The sequence below is a fragment of the Bombus fervidus genome, chromosome 16 (assembly GCF_041682495.2).
Source record: "Bombus fervidus isolate BK054 chromosome 16, iyBomFerv1, whole genome shotgun sequence".
Classification (NCBI taxonomy): Eukaryota; Metazoa; Arthropoda; class Insecta; order Hymenoptera; family Apidae; genus Bombus; species Bombus fervidus.
Window position 1 is genome coordinate 5,976,051 of NC_091532.1, and position 18,487 is coordinate 5,994,537.

Sequence of the window (18,487 nt, forward strand, 5' to 3'; positions counted from 1 at the left end):
CAGCGTGGATTTGTACGTGTTTGCGGGAAATTTTGGGAAAATAGAACGCGCATAACGTGCATAATTTCACTTATAATATCGTCGCTTTGTCTCTCATCCGCACTATCTCCACAATAGCTTTTACACTGATAAAACTGAGTTTGAAGTTTTTATAAAGTTTGCTCATCGTGCGAAGTTAAAACTCGGAGGAATGGAATATTTGTCGCCTTCTAAGTAGAATTCTCATTATATTATCGCGAATTCGTACTCTTTATATCATCGAGACATATATGGATCGATGGAAGCATCGTGATCGATGCGGAATTTTCCTGATAACTGATATCATCATATCGAATGATACGCAGTACAAATTTAAAAAACGTGTGAGAAATTGTAGAAAACGAGGAAAGCGGTTAATTGGGGTTCGATAAACAGATTGCAGGATCCTTTTACACTTTGACAAGTACCAGTCATTTTCACTGGTATTGGTATAAGTAGCTTTGATACAAAATTATTTTCAGTTTAAATACATAAAAGGCACAATAAAATTCATTATATTATTCTTTTAGTTATCGTCGCGAAAGTCATTACATCACTGCGGAAAAAAATATAACATGAAGTAGGAATTTTAAAATAAAATTGTAAAACCAGTCAATTTGATGTGGTAGTTCTAGTAAAGTCAAGTTAAGATGCCTGACCCGAGTTTTCGAGAGAAACGATTCCACCAACTAACTTGGAAAGGTAAAATCGTACGGATGACTGTTAATTCGGCAATTCGATTAAGAAATACGCTGAACTTTGTAGCTGAAGTTTCCGTTAGACTCGCATTTTGGCATTCGACGATAAAATCTGGAAGACCGATCGAGCAACCGTGTTATAATATTTAATAACGTGATGAAACTCGCGATTATGCTTTTAATATTCTTACACTTTCGATTGTTCTTTATACTTCCGCCCGCTTTCACTCGCTTCTGTCTCTCGTTCGAACGACACTATAACAGGTTTTTATTCTTGAAAATACGAAACAACTCGCTTCCGGTGTAGCCCAGTTTCGTAGATCGATAACACAGCGCGAGCCGTTAATTAAACGACTGCTATTTACGTAAACTATTTCATCATCGTATGGAAGACTCTTAATATTGAAAAATTGATGGGCGACTCGCGTGTTCGTCGTTGTATAGTTTTCCTTTGGACGAGCTCGTTATCCAACGCTGATATCGGAAGCGGAAGTTGCCGCGATAAGCAGAAACCGTAGATATCGTGGACCAAAAAATGTTAAAACCGCCTTGAAACTTGTCCCGTTCGCTTTATCTTTATTTTAATTAATTTCTTTTCATCGGCGAGAAAAACTCGTTAACAATACGAAAAGTGAAAAGTTACACGAGCCAGTGAATGAACTATCGTTGTTAAAGCTATATAATTAAAAATTGGTAATTACAATTACCGAGAACGTAATAACTAGGAATGGTTATCGTTAATACGTAATTACTAAATAATAACGAAGTACCTGAATAGAATTTAATTACCAGGAATTAATAACTTGTAAAATAAACGCGGCAGCAATGAGACAGGCAAGATCTAAGGCGATATGAGAGTTCGTTGGTGTTCAAGTAACCGAGATGATTGCAAAAAAAAAAAAAAAAAAAAAAAAAAAAAGGATCAGCGGATGTATGTGCAATCGTATCGACGATAGCGTAATATTATGCGATCGAAGTAGCCAAAATAATCGCACCAGGTGCGATGATGTTCAACTCGTAATAGCTCAGAACGACGTAAGCTTTCAAGTTCTGCTTGGCGTAAATTTCAGTTTCGTTGCCGATATGTCAAATATTCCTCGACTTTTAACCTTTCAACGAGTTTGAAAAAATAACAGTACGAAACAGATGCTTAATCGATGGCAAAAGGTTGGATTCGCGTTTTGCCGCAATTACCAAGCAAACTAATTCGCTGCAATTCGCAGCGACGACGCTGATATCGCGGAGAAATCATCGATGACGGGTCGCGAGAGAAACGGTGTAACGTGCCTCGACGAGGATTAGACTTTCGATTCTTCCTTCGCGAAGGCAAATAGCCTCGCAGCACATGCAAGTCGAAGCCATAAACGAATACGCTATCTCGTCGTACTATGGAGTACCGTGTAACTGGTGATTTAACATCAGAAACATGAAAGAGAAAAGACGAAAAAGTCAGTCGCGGACAAAGAGTAAAATCTTTTTTCGTACGAGCCTCTGTTCCCGAAAATACTCGTTTTAAATGCATTGCGTTAAGCACGCGTTTAGCGCCGGATTTCACGAGGATAGATGTTATTTACGACTGGTTTGTACACTCAAGTATTTTAAAATTATTATTAAAAGGTATATTAGAATGTGACGCGCACTTTCATTTACGGCGGCCACTTCAAAGTATTTAGTATGTTATTTATAACGTTTCTTCCAGTAAGTGTCAATGGTATCAGAAAAATCATAATCCCATAGAGATGAAAGTAAATATTTTTGGGAATAAAACCTGATATAAGAAGAACTTGTTCTATGTTTCCGACGAATTTTCCTCGGTCGTATCGTCAAATTAAAAGACACTTTGCACGTTCGATGCGTGTCACGTGTATCGCTGATTCGTACGAAGAAAGTAGTTTGCACGAATCGCAATGCCTAATCGCATCGAAAATAACGCGCCTGTGAAAAGTACGCTTAACGTTCCAGAGGAGGAGTAACGTACGAGCTAACATATTCGAAGAGACAAGCATCTCTCATTTTTCTTCTCTTCTTTTTTCGCAAAGAGTATCACGCTAGGAGCGTTAATTTATCAAAACGAGGTAAAGCTGACGTTATCGCGGAGGATTCGTCCAAAGGACGAGAACAATAGCAAGCTGGCTTCTCCTACAGAGGAGTCGAGAAATCGGACAGAAACTCGTATCTTAGCGATCTCTCGTGCCCCTGGCAATTTTTTCGTCTCTCGTGACGCTCGAATTACGCGGAAAATTCACGGAGGAAATTTCCGTCGTGGAAAGCGCGATTATCCTCGTTAGTGGAACATGAATTAGCATGCAACCAGCTTAGCGGAGCTCTCCGTGCGGAACGCGCGGAGAATGCGAATTTTTTTCGTCGATAACTGTATCCTTTCGTCCGTTAATCAAGTGTACGTGTTTTCAGGTGATCGATAACGGACTGAGCAACGATACGGACAGCTGCGACGGTTTAACAAACGGTGAGTCACGCGCGTCATCGACGCATCTCTTCGGACTCCTTTCTGTTTCTTATTGTCGTCGTTTATTACGATACAGGCTCTTTTATTCCCATAAGTAGCCCTAACTGGCTGTAAAAAGCGGCACCGTTGGAACCATAGGATAGGCGAGGAGCGTCGGTGCGCTTTGGTTTCATTGACCAAATCCCGCGGTGAAAAGAACGACCGCTCGTACGATCCCCCAATTGCATTATGCTCCTGCCAACGGTTGCAACCCTAAATGTAGGATGCGCCGGATCCTACGATTCGATAATTTTATTTGCGGCTCCTACGTCGTATTTTCTTCTCCTTCTTCCACGCGAATATCGTTCCTTTATCGATCGCAGAAAGAAGGAAAAGAAATTTTTGAAAAATTAAGTCGGCTTTCCATAGGTTGGTCAGGTACATTTATATTATAATTTTATATATATACATTTTTTCGGTCTTTATGCGTACGGAGCTTCTTTGGTAACTCTGCATAGCTTTACTTCCCAGCGCGTATTATTTATGGCACGTACGAAAATTTCGTATGCGGAGATTATACGCGGTACGATTTATAATCTTCGCATTTTCGACAAGGATGAATTTTTCCTCGTTCGCGTTGTTATTTGCCGAGATACAGAAGCCAAGTTTTCAAGTGGAAGTCTTCTGAAACGAAGCCGCGTGTTTTTCTTCGCATCGTTCGATAACGCAGACTCAACACGAATTCGATAACCCGTGGCACGTGCGACCAATTTCAAATCGCTTTCGAGATATCCAGCTTACAAAATTTCCTGATTTCTTGCAGAAGAAATTCCTCTGGAATAGAAGGAACAAGCGGATGAACTTGCCGCGATGATCGTGGCTCGTTTCGTTGCCTGCGTAACGATAGAAAAATTAATTTCGCGGTGTCTTCCGTCGTTCGCTCGAAGAGAAGACGAAAAGAGCATCGTTACGCAATTGGAAAATAAGTGGGAGGGCCGAAGGTCACGGTTTTGTCGGCGGTTCACGGCAAATCCGGCAAGCGGTTACGGCCCTGACTTTGCCCTTCGGTCATTATCGTCCGCTGGAGCGGTCGCCGCATTTTCTCACGCTACTTCAGCTGCTCCTTGCTCGCGGTGCAATGATCTCCCTCTCGTACCCGCACATCTGCCTCAAAATTACATCCTGACCGGGTCTCTACATTTTTATTTTCCCCCACCGCTGCATTCACCCTTGCCCCTTGCACAGCCCTCGCCTATCTACAGCCGATCTTCCAACCAGCCCAGACGCACCAAATCTGTGAAAAGGCAGCGGCCACGGTGCCTGGATTTGGCGAATCGATCAGTCGCTTTCGATAAAAAATTAATCGCGTCGCGTGGCGTTCCAAATTTGTCAACGATATACGCGTGTTTGCAACGCGTTCAGTTTCGAGATAACTCGCTCCGCTTTGCTGTTTTGTGATTCGCTCGACAATCCTGTAGCGTTTGGTTGACGCGCTCCAACCAGATATACCAGCGTTGCTGTTACTTTCTTCTGGAATTCCGCTTATCTGAATTTATCGGAGGACAAGGACAACCTGCAGTTTTCTCTGATTTTTTCGTCGATGTAACGACACAGGCTGAGAGGAAATTTCTTTAGCGATTAGAAACGATGGTAATTGGCAAACGAGGATCGCGTAAAGTTAGACGACTATCGCGAAAGTAACTTGTCCTTTCGATGTTCATGTTTTTAATCGATAAAAATTATTGTTAGATATTAGCATCTGTTTGATCAATTTGTCATAGTTAGTCAACGATTGATGAATTTATACGAACGAAAGAAAGTGGTTTGCTGTGTAAATTGGAAGAGGAATCGAACCAGTCGCGCTACCTTCTTTTCTGTCGATTTCTAACGTTTCCTTGTTTGCGTCTAACGTTTCTTCGGGGCGATCGAAGCTATTGCTATGAGATTGTTGAGAAACGGGACAAGTACAGAAAGGGGGACGATAGATCGACAAAAGCGGTTCGATTATTCGCGTAGAACCGTTTCCGCGTTGCGAAATCGAACGCTTTAACGTTTACGGTTCCGGGTTGACAGCGATCACGCGCTATTTACGTCCACGTAAATTGTATAATCGATTTCCGAACGAAAATCGCCGCGTTCTCGGAATCTGTGCAACTGGATCGTTGACAAATCGTCGACAGACGTTAGGAAAGTCCGCAGTATCCAAGTCGAGTGTAGAAATCGGTAGCCGACTGATAATTCGAGAACAATCACGTGGGTTGGCAGGTTGTTTTTCTCGGGTCGCTGGAGAAAAAAAAAGAAAAAAATCGACGGAGAACGAAGCACAGAGTAGAAAACGATTTTACGAGATGTTGGATTTTACTTTCGTTTCTTGGCAGCTCTCGCTGGAAGCGGTTCCGTGGTTTATAGTAATCGACGAAGATGCCTCGCGAGGAACCTAATTCAGCGAATCCACAAAGGATCCGCTCGTTGGTAGCGCGAATTCGATCAAAACCGCGCGGTTCGATCAGTCGCGAGAGTTCGAACCCTCCTGCTTTCTTCTTTTTTCGTTCTATCGCGAATCGCAGCTCGTTAGGCGCGAAATTATTTCACGATTTTCCTATATCTGCGTTTCGTTCCGACTACTAGACGAATTAAATTAAGATCGAATTAACCACCCTCGGAATTAGTTAGGAAGACCTTAAAATTTTGCGCGTGAACTTTTATCTCAAAGACGCGACTCGATGTATTGGGTTGGCAACTAAGTGATTGCGGATTTTTTCATTACCACTTAATGGCAAAATCCGCAATTACTTAGTTGCCAACCCAATAGAAACGTCTGAAGGACGACGACTTGCAGTGGCTTTCCGACATTTACGCGAGTACATGAAAACTCGTCGAGGAAATTTACGAAGATTAGGCACGGTATATTGTATTGCAACAGTATAGCCATTTGTTGCGTATAAAATAAATGTACAGGCGTTTCAAGGATATCGACGTGTTAATTTTTAGCAAGTCGCGCGCGACAGACGGCTGCACTCACGTAAGCGGACCGTGACTCACTTTTGAAACCTTCTTCGCTGCGTGCGCGATCCTGCATTTTTTAGTATGCCAATAGCGTGCTCGCGCGAGATCATCCGGTAAGCTCCCACGCGCCCACGCGACGATCGAAGGAAAAAAAGGGAAAAGGCACGCGTTAATTGCGCAATACCCGCGACATTACGTCGTCGAACGGTGCCTCGCCATTCCTCGCCATTCCTCGCCATTCCTCGCCGGTCTTTTGTTATGATTGTCCCCGTAACTGCTTTCTTCCCATGCTACTTAACCAGTTAGGCGTTTTTCACGAGTATACTCGTCGTGTGTAAAGAGTAGTTAGAATTTGTTAAATTAAATTGCAATTTAATAATCGCGCTGAAAAAAATTAAGAAATAAAACAAACAGTCGTTGCGTTGCTACTTGATTCTATTGGGTTGGCAACTAAGTGATAGCGAATTTTGTCATTAGATGATGTTTAGTCGACCAGTCGCAGAGAGACGCAATCGCAAGGAAACGCGTCAACGGGAGTCGTAAATTCCCGTTACGATTACAATAATCGACGCCATGAACAGATCGTTCACCTTATTTCTGTTGGGATAATAGGGGTAGTTGAGTTAGTATAACATTGCGGTTAACAGGTTATAATATATATTTTATTTCCAACAGTTGATTTCACTGATTATATAAATGTTCGGAGATACTCGTGAATTAGGCTACGATGTCGAATTGTAATGTCTTTTACGATCAGATTCAAAGTGTTCGAGTCGTATAGGTATTAGCAACTTGTCTAGTGACGACTAAGTTTTGACTCTTTCCAAGTTGGTGTTTGACTCTTTTCGAGTTGGTGTTTTACTGTTGATTCTTTTCGAGTTGGTGTTTGACTCTTTTCGAGTTGGTGTTTGATTCTTTTCGAGTTGGTGTTTTAATGTTTACTCTTTCCGAGTTGGTGTTTTACTGTTGATTCTTTCCGAGTTGGTGTTTTACTCTTTTCGAGTTGGTGTTTTACTGTTGGCTCTTTCCGAGTTGGTGTTTGTCTCTTTTCGAGTTGGTGTTTTAATGTTGACTCTTTCCGAGTTGGTGTTTTACTGTTGATTCTTTCCGAGTTGGTGTTTTACTCTTTTGGAGTTAGTGTTTTACTGTTGACTCTTTCCGAGTTGGTGTTTTAATGTTGACTCTTTCCGAGTTGGTGTTTTACTGTTGATTCTTTCCGAGTTGGTGTTTTACTCTTTTGGAGTTAGTGTTTTACTGTTGACTCTTTCCGAGTTGGTGTTTGACTCTTTTCGAGTTGGTGTTTTACTGTTGATTCTTTCCGAGTTGGTGTTTTACTCTTTTGGAGTTAGTGTTTTACTGTTGACTCTTTCCGAGTTGGTGTTTGACTCTTTTCGAGTTGGTGTTTTAATGCTGACTCTTTCCGAGTTGATGTTTGACTCTTTTCGAGTTGGTGTTTTAATGTTGACTCTTTCCGAGTTGATGTTTGACTCTTTTCGAGTTGGTGTTTTACTGTTGATTCTCTCCGAATTGGTGTTTTACTCTTTTCGAGTTAGTGTTTTACTGTTGACTCTTTCCGAGTTGGTGTTTGACTCTTTCCGAGTTGGTGTTTGACTCTTTTCGAGTTGGTGTTTGAATGTTGACTCTTTCCGAGTTGTTTGACTCTTTTCGAGTTAGTGTTTTACTGTTGACTCATTCCGAGTCGATGTTTGACTCTTTTCGAGTTGGTGTTTTACTGTTGACGAGCTTATGCCGGACTTTTGACTGCTTTCGATTTGGCGCCGAACTTTTGAATGTTTGCCAACTGAGCCTTCACTCACTGTCCGCTCTCGTGTTATTACGGAGGAAACTCGGTATGGGTGTGCTTTTTGAACGAAAAAAGCGGATTCGTTGTTCACACTTTTCGTTAGAAAAGTGAGGGTAACGATCCGCGATGCTCATTGGTTATAGCCAACGTTAATGAACGAAGATAAGAGGAGGAAGCCTCCTACCAACGTGGCTCGTGGGTGACATTGTTCATGGGAAAAATCCGCTTTTCCTGTTAGGTAACTACCCGCTTTCTCCGTAATTTGTAAGAGCGCACAATAAACCTAAGGACTGTTCTAAGGACCATTCATAAACCGAAAACACTTACAGGATTATAGATTCCTTCAAGTTAAAGAGATTAAGTTTATGGTGGCTCCTTAGGTTTATTGAAGGTATGAATAATGGACCATTGACTATAACAGGTGGTATTGACAAAATCCACAATCAGTTAGTTGCCAACCCCAACAACCAACAGCCACGCGTACTTTATGTTCGACGAGTATACTCGTCGAGTATCATTAAACGACACATTTTAGGCGCTTTTCAAAGTTTTCAAAGAGGTCGCAACAGCTAACTGGTTAAGGAGGACGGAAACGTTCTTGTTGGAAGAATTCTGAACGATTCGTTTGCCTAACTCGTTGAGGACCGAGCAATAGTTCGTCATAAGGTTGTAAGTACTTAGAACAGTAACAGCAACGACTTGAAGGACCTAGGAACAATTGAAAATTGTAGAATCTAGCGATAAATCTCGAAATATAATTTTATGGAATAACGTTTCCGACATCGTTGCCATCGTGTTTCTCTGCTTTTCAATTTATGGAATCGATCGGTGCGTCTGGCGCACAGCTCGTTCGATTCATCGTCGATTTCTATAGCGAAAGAGGATTTAGCATAACAAAAAATGGATTAGTATAGAATACTTATATGAATATTTATGAATGATTATATTTGTGATGAATATTTTAAATGTTTTGTTTTATGTTTTTATATGTTTGATGAATATTTATAAACCTAACGCGTATACATAGCGACGATTACGACCAATGTACACCATTTCTGTACTTGTATTAGGTCGTCCGGAAAGTGTTTTTCTTTTACAGACACGTCTTTTATAATGATGCATCTTTATATAAACATGAAACCTAATCTATCAAACGTTGTGATCTTCATCTTGATAGAACAAAATGGATCGTACGTAATTCGATAAAATAGTATAAAATGGAAAATGTTGTGCATCTATTATTTCCTTATGAAACGAAGGAAACTTTTCGGACGACCTAATACTTACAGTGATTTTGATATAGTCGACTATTACAATTTTATCACTCGTCTCTTTATTAAACTAATCGACACGTTCAACAACCGCCTCAAATTGATGTTACGTACTGTTTGGCTGAAAACGTTCAAGTATCTTGAAAAATATCTACGAAGAGCTAACTTTCAGGAGAAAATTCTAAGGTTTTATCTGTCTGATTACGCGATGACCTGGAAACATCATGTCAAGGTGGCGTTAACATTTCTAAGCGAAACTTTCATTTTTTATTACACATCCTTGTAGCCGACACTTGGACGTCTTCCAGACTCCAGAAACTCGTATCTCCTCGTATCTCCAGCATCGCCACCGAGATGTAGATTTTCAAATTCGACAGAGCAATACCTAAGTTAATTAGCAAAAACTTTGTGCTCGAAACTGTCTGATCGTCTCGCAAACGTTAGAAAACCGTGTTTTGGCAGAGTCATACACCGACAGTAGCATCGTGGAAAATATATTTGCATGTGCCTGTGGTGTGCGTCGATGCGACTGCCACCGGCACGTGGAATTTTAAACCTCGTAGCTCGATAACGGACGGTAGGAAGGACGAGTCTACGACGTTTTGAAAACGTCCCAGTGTCGACTATGAGAATATGTAACAAAAAGAAGAAGAAAATGGAGCTATCCATTGAGAAATTTTCATATAGCTTTTATAGACGTTTCGAGGTAGTCGCAAGGAAGAGACAGATAAAAGCGCGGTACATCCGCCTCGATACTGTGCCACTTTCGTCCGAAACATTTTTCCCTATCGTCCGGTATCTTTCCAAATACTCGAGCGTTTCCAATTAGACAGAACGTGCTACATGGTAACGTAAAGGTAGTAGACGCGAATTATTACGAAACCGAGATGTTATTTTTGCAGCGCGTAACTCGGAATATGGTTGAATCATCGTGAAAGAGCAGATCTTCACGGCGATTAAATGGACAAACGATAGAAAACAGGTTTCGGGAATTCTCTAGGTCGTAACAGAAGAAAGTACCGGAAGAAAGATGCGTTCCAGCTGGACATAAATCACACCGGCTAGGCGATAGCTTTCCTCCTACTGGCGTTCGTTCAGAGTGTTTCTAGGATGGCTGTTGCTTCGGGCAAGCGTAAAAATTCCAAAACGAGCGAAAATTCCACGAACTCTTTAGCAGAATATTTGCGTTGTAAGGATAATTTACGGAACAATTTACGGGATATGGTCGCGCGAAGAAATTTCGTGAATTTGAATCGAGAAATCTGCTCTCCGGTAAATTTCAACTACGACGCTTTCTACGTACAACAATTTTCAAGGCGATCGTCAAAGTGCCATATCGCGGCGCAATCTTCGCTGGTATTTGTGAATTTGGTCGAATGGGTTCGTCGCTTTTCCAATCTGTTTGCACGCTGTTCGAAGACATGTTCGCGAAACATAGTTCTCCGAACATATTTCTTCTATGTACACTGTAAGTACGTAGGCACATATTTGCTCGCGTTAAAGCTGCGATCGTCGTTGATACTCATCTTCGTACAAAGATATGCGATAAACGACGAGTTCGCAAGCAGCATCGATTAACTCTGTAAACGAACAACTTGCAATCTGGGAACTTGATCGCGAAAAATGAATTTACAAAGTTGCGCGATTGGTCTATTGGAAATCGAACATTGATCTTGTCATTGTACGTCGACACTCGTTCAAATGCGTCTCAATGATGAAATTACGAGAAGCGAGGTTGATCGGTGTAGTTTCCAAGAGGTTTCATTTAGGATGATGACAACCGCCAAATAAATTACCACCAATAGAAGCGTACGATGAAATGGGAAAAATAGATGGACGCTGTAAAATCTTGGTAAACAGCGACTTGGAAAGCAACTCGAAATTTCGTGAAAATTCGCTAAAAATTATCGAACGTCTATGTGGCGAGCAAGAAATTCGCGAGAAAATCGAGGAACGTTGTCAGAATGTTTAGCTAACGAGAACACGTCTTCGGTACACGGTAGTTTGCGAGTACAGTGTGACACGTCCGTTCAACTTGAGAATTCGGTTTAACGCGATAAAAAGCACATTGTTTGCGTCACATTGTGGACATAAAAGACAGGTACGTGGCGGTCTGGTCCGCGTACTCTATCCGATTAGCAGGTACACGAAGCCCTACGCAAAAGTATATAGAAGTTGGCTGTTTGATACGGTTCTTGGCCGGAAATGCTTCAGTGCGATCCGACGCGATGTGCGAGGAGGGTTACGTGAGGGAGAGAATCGCTTTGTTGGAGGGTGAATAAAAAACTGACTGCAAAAATTCATTATCATTCGCCGCGCTTCAGTTTGTCGTCGAATTAAACTGTTTTCTAGAAACTACGATCTTTCGTCTTCTCTCTCCCGCCATCCTCGTCTTTCCTTCCTTTTCGTTGCGATTCTTCGCGCGTCCAACAGCCTTCTTCTTCGATCGATCGTACGTTTAATACGTTTGCACATACACCACGATGTCTTTCAAATATCTTCCCTTCCGTTTACACGTTGGTCGTCGTACGTCTGTACCATCAAAACTGGCCTGTAAATATTACACGTTGAGACGTTTCCATTTTTCGAAACATTACGTGAAACGATAAGTGTGACGTTTTCGATCGACGAAACGAATTTCTAATGAAATTAACCAGTTTGCCGTTTTTGACGAGCACACTCGTCACGAAGAAGTGACAGTATCTTGCGTTACGACCAGCCCTGTCAGGAAACGAAATTAAAAGATAAAACAGTCGTTTCGTTGCAACTTAATTCGATATCGTAACAGCCACACGTACTCTGCGTTCGTCGAGTATACTCGTCATCGTCATTACTTTTCACCACACGTTTTATCAGGTACACACTTTTTCAAAGAGATCGTAACTTGAGCAAGAAAAAACTTGCTAACTGGTTAAATTAAACACCTAGCCATTTGTAAACACTTGGCGCGATTTGTGTATTTCTTTCGCCACTTTATCTGCTCTTTAACATTATGACGACTGATGCTGCTGCGTTGGCGTCGTGTGAGTGTTCACTATCATCTTATTTGTCATTTCTTTAATTATTAGGTAGTTGTACCCTTTTAAATACCTTTCAAATATCCCAAGTTATGGTATATTTTTCGATAAACCTAACTTGGACTACGTTTTCTTAGTTTTCCACGTAAACGTTAGATTTCAAACTAAAGTCATCGATCGTCATGGTGTTAATCGAGCGAGATTTTTCAATACGTAAGATATTTTCCTCTGCGATAGCGTTTAACCATGCGTTTTGCTTTTCTTTTTCTTTTTCTAGGACAAAAAATGGCACCGGTATTGGGTGTACCACCTCCTCCTCCACCTGCTCCTCACATGGGACCAGATGGCTTAATCTTACCGAGAAAACCGTACAACCCTTACCTCACCTCCAGCAACCATAAGGACCTCCGCAGGGAATTATTATTCAATCAGAAAGTGTAAGCTTCTTCTAAAATCCAACAGCCTCGTCTCTAAGGCCTGTGTCGATAATACCTGGTAACAGCACCTGTAAACAAAATTCCTTTTTCCTATAGCCGTCGTTTATAAAAATCTGCACGCTTTGCTTGATCTGATTAAAAAATCCAATTTATCCTGTATCAGGCATTAAAAATAAATTTCACTAATATCGTAACGCGATATTCAATATTTTGTCTGATAAAGTATAAAGGTACACAATTTACGAGTAATTTCGCAACTCGCGATAGAGCTCCGTTTACACGGACCTCGTTTATTCTATGGCGATTTTAATTAGCGTCTGATTTAATAGAGAAATCTCGTGGCATCGAGAGTCCGCATCGGTCGAACAGCAGCTGCTGTGATGCGAATTAAAAATCACAAATAGAGGGAAAAGTCGATAGATTATTACCATCGTAGAAAGTTCGATGGAACAAACGCCGCGTATTGATCGGATAAATTCGTAGAAGTAAAGTTCTACAGCCAAAGATCTGTATCTTAAAACAAAATAGGCGAGCGTTCGCCAACTTTTGAACGGCGGTGTATTTTTATTTTATGCTTTTAAATAACGCGGCAAAGGGTGAGAGAGAGACGCGTGGCTGTCGATGGCATACACTTCGCACGCCTATCATCGAGAAAATCGTTTCCTGCTGGTGTATGCGTTCTAGGCCTATACGATACATGTACGCGTACATTATGTACGTGTCCGTGGCTGTGACTCATTCCCAGGCACTTTTACGGTTTAAGCAGGGCCGCTATTCAATTGAAAGGTTGTTGGCGCGCGTTTTTCTCACCGTGGCAATTTTCACGCGAGGCCCACCAACCACGAGGCGACGAGGCACGCTTGCCGCGCGTAATTAGCTAACCGCATCGGTTTTCACTTTCTTTCAGCGGCAAAAACGTGCTGAATCAGAAGAGCGAGCTGCAGCGAGCACTCGAGAAGCAGAGGGAAGCTGCCTCCAGGAGAGAGGCTGAAAGGAATCGGGAAGAGAATTACAAAGACGATCCAAGAACCGCCTTACAAAGGGCCATCGAGCAAAGAGCGAAGCACATCGAGATGGCAGTCAGTGTTTCTCCCTCTTTTCTTCCTTTGTTTCTCTATCTTCCTTACGGTTATTTGGTAAATTGAAAAAGGTCCTATAAATCCGTGACAAGATACACAGAGGTATTTTCTAGTTAAATAGTTGAGTTATTAATCAACTATACGTTCATTGTTATTTTTCTTTCCTTTCTGCGAGAATAAAGGTGAGACAGTTCTTTAAGTCCAATTTTGTTCGCTGCGATTACGAATTAACTTAGAGTTAATTATCAATTTTAACGCGTCTGATATTTAAAAAGAAACTGCTTCACATCTTTTATATTCGAAGAGGAGAAAAGTAAGGACTTCGTTTGAAAGTAGCAGCGTTAGAAGGTATTGTTAGAGGAGTAAAATTTTGGTTTTTCAGCTGGAACAGTCGCAACGGACGACGGAACCACCGAGCAACCTTTTGGTAACAGCGAGAGCGAAGTTGAGACCTCGCACAGATTCACAATGAAGTTACGTCAAAGGAGACAAGAAAAGAAAAGAAAGGAAAGAGAGGCAGAAAGAAAGGTCGAACGTAAAACGTGACACGTACGCTGTCGCCCGAGTGAGCAACGATCAAATTGCGTTGTAACGCCGACTTTTGTCACATTTTGTAATTTGACCATGTATATATTATATGTTTAATCCGATAAGAATTCGAACGAAACAAAATAAGATTGTACGAGTCTTCGTTGAAGATAAAGTATTGTAACGAGGCATGCGAGATAACGCAGAACCGAAAAACAGTGGAAAATAGGTCGTGTCTATGTATCGATACATTTATTCATTCAAAGAATATTCACTTGTGCGTTTTTCGTGCTAAAAGTAGATAATTGCCTCGCTCTTCCAAAGTTCTCAGAGAGCGCGGATGCGCGCACTAGGCGATTCCTTTCGCCTTCTAAGCGACGTTAGTCTAGTTAGATAGTACATACAGCCGTAACCATTGTTTTCCATATCTGTGAAAAATACGTGAATCGAAACGATGTGTATGTATCCGCGAGCATAGTTGAGTCAGGTCTTTTCAAACGATAAGTCTGCAGATCGCTGACTCAAACGTCGTTGTAAAACCGATACTCGGTTTGTTAGCAGCGTATACAGCACTCGATCAACGTGTAACTTGCTTACGCGTGTCAGCGACGCGGTATGATGCGTTGTGTCCTCGTTACTTCGCCTAGTTATCCGAGACACAAGGTGTCGAGGTTTGCAACAGATTGGCCTTTATAGAGCGCCTTGACGAGAAAATAGTTTACTTGGTCGTTCGATACTTTGTTACGTGCTCGAGATTTTTCAGAGCCTTCACATCTAAGGATTAATACCGTTAGAGTAATTAAGAGACCAGTCATGAGTAGCATAGAGAATTTTAAAACGAATACATATGTGCAAGATGTATGTGTGCGACGTTAGTTTATTATCGTGCCTGAATTTATACCAAGACTAGACCTGAATACGAAGTACAGAGATAGTGTTTTGCCACGATAGAATTGGAATAGTAGAATCGATACCTTGGGACCATCGTTCACTCGTAAAATCAACTACTAGCAGTTAAATGAGAGAAACATTCAGTAGGTTGATATAGCAGCATTTATTAAACTCCACTGTTTATAATTCATAAAATGAATAAAATATATATTGTTGCAATCAAGGTATTATAGGAACGTGATCGTACATTCGAATTTAATAAGTTTTCTATTGATAACAGTGCATCACCGTACATCTTCTTCTACTGTTTCAGAAATAGAATAAAGGTAACCGCGATATTTGGAAATAATCGTAATAAAAAATTCTACGAAACACTAAAGAATCTCGTTAATAAGTTGACGTGTAAATGTAAACAGAAATTGTAAAGTTATCGCGTTGACTGCATTAAACTTCGATTTGTGCAAACTAATAGTAATATTTAAGACTATTATCATATTGGAGCAATTAAAATATTAAATATATTTTATTCAACGTCAATAATAATATATGCCTTTTTTCATCTTCATAAATGTGCAGAAAAATAACAACAAACAAAAGAGCGTTGCTCGCGATACTAGCACAACCTCGATTATTCGACTATTCGTAAAAACATTTTCCTTTATTTATAGTCCAATATTAGATTAAAAAATAAAATAAAAAAATATGTAACTTTTTCATATTTTTAATATTTCACAATGTTTTGCCTTATCACCATTGTATAGTGTTTCTATCAACAAAGAGAAAACAATGAATGAGATATATAATTAAATATCGCGTTATTAATAACATTTACCGTCAGTGTGACTTTACGTAAATCAACTTGTACATTGCCAGATAAAAGATATAATGAGTACACATAACGCGATTCCAGAACAATAGACATATCAGTAATCGTCTCCACGAGAAATAACCTCCTTACACGTTGGACGTAGAACGAGGGTATGCTCGAATTGAGCAGTATAACATCCCTTCACATCGACTAAAGGTGGGTAAGCCTCTACTGCACCTTTGTCGCATAGATCCTTCAAAGCCATTTGATATTTCACGCAACCAACACGATCTAACCATCGCTTGCAGAAAGCCAAAGTACCTGTTTGTTACAAATATACTTTACTATTGCTTTGTTGGTTTTTCGATAGAGAAATTTAAGTTAGAAATGTGTTAATAAATCGATACATACCGAAATGCTTGTTGATAACATTGAGTAGGGATTTGCTACTTTGCAATCTCAATGGGACGAAACCGGCATCGAAGCACTTCATGTAATGAGAACAGTCTAGATCGTCGTGAACGATTCCTCTCCCAGTAGATCCGAAAGTTTCAATGGCATAAAATTCATTCTCTTCCATTCTGGTAGCTTCACCCCCTTTAACTATCGGTACAGTTTTTCCAGCGTGGATACGATATGAAGCGATTGAATGACCGTTAAGATTTCTTATGGATTTTACCTAAACATGAATCAGTGATAATAACGATCTATGATAAAATCGACAGATAATAATCTGAAAAAGGTAACAAACATACTGGGTAAGTTTTGCCATCTAATTCAACTTCGTATGATTCCATAACTTCTTGAATCGCAGCTCCAACATCGCATAGTTGAACGTCGATACCAGCAGCTTTAATTCCAGTATTTGTAGCATCACGAACCGCTTCAATGAGCCTATCGTATTTCGGATTGAATGCTAATGTAAATGCACAGTCGATGATTCGTCCGTTAATGTGTGTCCCAAAATCTATCTTGGTAACATCATCGTACTCCAAAACAGTGGGATCGCCAGCATTCGGAGTGTAATGAGCGGCGCAATGATTTCTTGAACAACCAGTTGGAAACGCTAGTCCAGCTTTTAGCCCATCTTCTCCTATTAATTTTCTTGCTGTATTTTCCAGCTCGTTACAAATTTCTATCATTGTCATCCCAGGTTTCACCTAAATTAATCATGATTTTATATAAATTGTTTAATTCGTTTTCCTTTTATAGCTATTTCATGGATACCACATACCCATTTCATAATATGTTTCCTAGTTTGTCTATGAGCTTCAGCTGCCTGCCTCGCTTCGTTATAAATATCATTATGCATTCTGTCAAAAGCACGTGCTTCTTCGCTAGAAAAGCGATCCTTAGCTGTTCTATCATCTACTCCTGCAGCAGAGGGATGCTCCATTATTTGCCCTATCGGAAAGTTCCCATCTGGGAAAAATTCTGATACAGGAATAGTCGGAGGATCTGTTTGTTGTTTAGGACCTCCAGTTTTTCCACGTGATTTGCGTTTCTTCTTTTTCTTCTTAGCATCTTCTGTTTCTGCATCATTTTCTGTTGCATCTATATCAGCTTCTACAATGTGACATAGATTAAATATTATATACATAAATGATTGTCTTTCATACAAATTTGGATATAAGTTACCTTCTGTATTATCTTGTTTCGTTTCTTCTCCTTCTGGAACATCTGCGCTAGCTTCACCAGCTCCTAAAACATATTTATGAAGGCAGGAAGATCAGTGCTGTCCATAAAATGATAATTCCGTCTCAAAATTATTTTTGAACACAAATTTTTGTCGTGAGTAATAACATAAGTTTAAATTTGATTTATTATGAAATCGAAATATTTTGTATGAAGCAAACTTCAGCCGTGATATAATAGAAAGTCAAGACATGTGCACAGTAATTTTCAAGTTGCATCACTCACGGGCATGTTTAGTAATAATATATGTTGTTTATTAGTTACCCTGTAAATACGAAATTACTATATAGAAGTATAGGAGTAACATCATGAAAGAGTTGAAAGAAAAGGTTGTTGCATGTGAACCCGTGTTTATTTTCAAAAATAAAAAATCGGAACTAGTGCAAGACACGCTAATAATCCCCAAATACGCATAAACGACTATACACCCAATGTCCAACAATTTATAAAGTAACGAACCAGCCTTCTTCTTCTTTTTCTTCTTTTTTTTCTTCTTCGAAGCTTCTACTGCACCAGTTTCATCTTCTTCGTCAACGATCTCTTCTTTTTCCTCATCTACTAATTTTTCGGCGGATTTGCCGACCTCGTCCAATACGGCAGCCATTTTCAAGAGGAAACCAAACAATGCTGTACCATTGACGATGGCAAAATACGTAGATATAACACCAACAACACCTTATAGAACTTTGTACCTCCTCCTCTGAAATACCGACCTCGAAAAATACAAGAAGTTCCCTACGCCCTCTGCATCTACTACAACGAACGTCAAAATTATATTTACCTACAAAC

General features: G+C 40.3%; 2 protein-coding genes and 1 long non-coding RNA gene across 3 annotated transcripts in view; 2 read left to right on the plus strand and 1 right to left on the minus strand.

The window, feature by feature from the left end:
* The window catches only part of LOC139995554 (uncharacterized), a 42,413-nt gene extending 27,087 nt beyond the window's left edge, over window positions 1–15,326 (plus strand). Inside the window, exons 3-6 of the mRNA XM_072019161.1 lie at window positions 3,129–3,183; window positions 12,538–12,697; window positions 13,605–13,776; window positions 14,159–15,326. Coding sequence (XP_071875262.1) covers window positions 3,129–3,183; window positions 12,538–12,697; window positions 13,605–13,776; window positions 14,159–14,248 — 477 coding nt within the window. The 3' untranslated portion in view covers window positions 14,249–15,326. The remainder of the gene's footprint in view (window positions 1–3,128; window positions 3,184–12,537; window positions 12,698–13,604; window positions 13,777–14,158) is intronic.
* On the plus strand, window positions 7,192–9,891 carry LOC139995558 (uncharacterized). The gene is made up of 2 exons (XR_011802000.1): window positions 7,192–7,771; window positions 7,820–9,891. It is a non-coding gene; the product is annotated as an uncharacterized lncRNA (long non-coding RNA).
* A 13-nt stretch (window positions 15,327–15,339) lies between the features above and the next one.
* On the minus strand, window positions 15,340–18,426 carry Und (methionyl aminopeptidase und). Its single transcript, XM_072019155.1, has 6 exons — window positions 18,158–18,426; window positions 17,642–17,704; window positions 17,238–17,569; window positions 16,759–17,163; window positions 16,415–16,682; window positions 15,340–16,324 (listed from the first exon to the last, which is right to left on the minus strand). Exons 1-6 carry the CDS (start codon window positions 18,300–18,302, stop codon window positions 16,119–16,121), a joined length of 1,419 nt encoding a protein of 472 aa, XP_071875256.1. The 5' UTR covers window positions 18,303–18,426; the 3' UTR covers window positions 15,340–16,118.
* Between the last annotated feature and the right edge of the window lie 61 nt (window positions 18,427–18,487).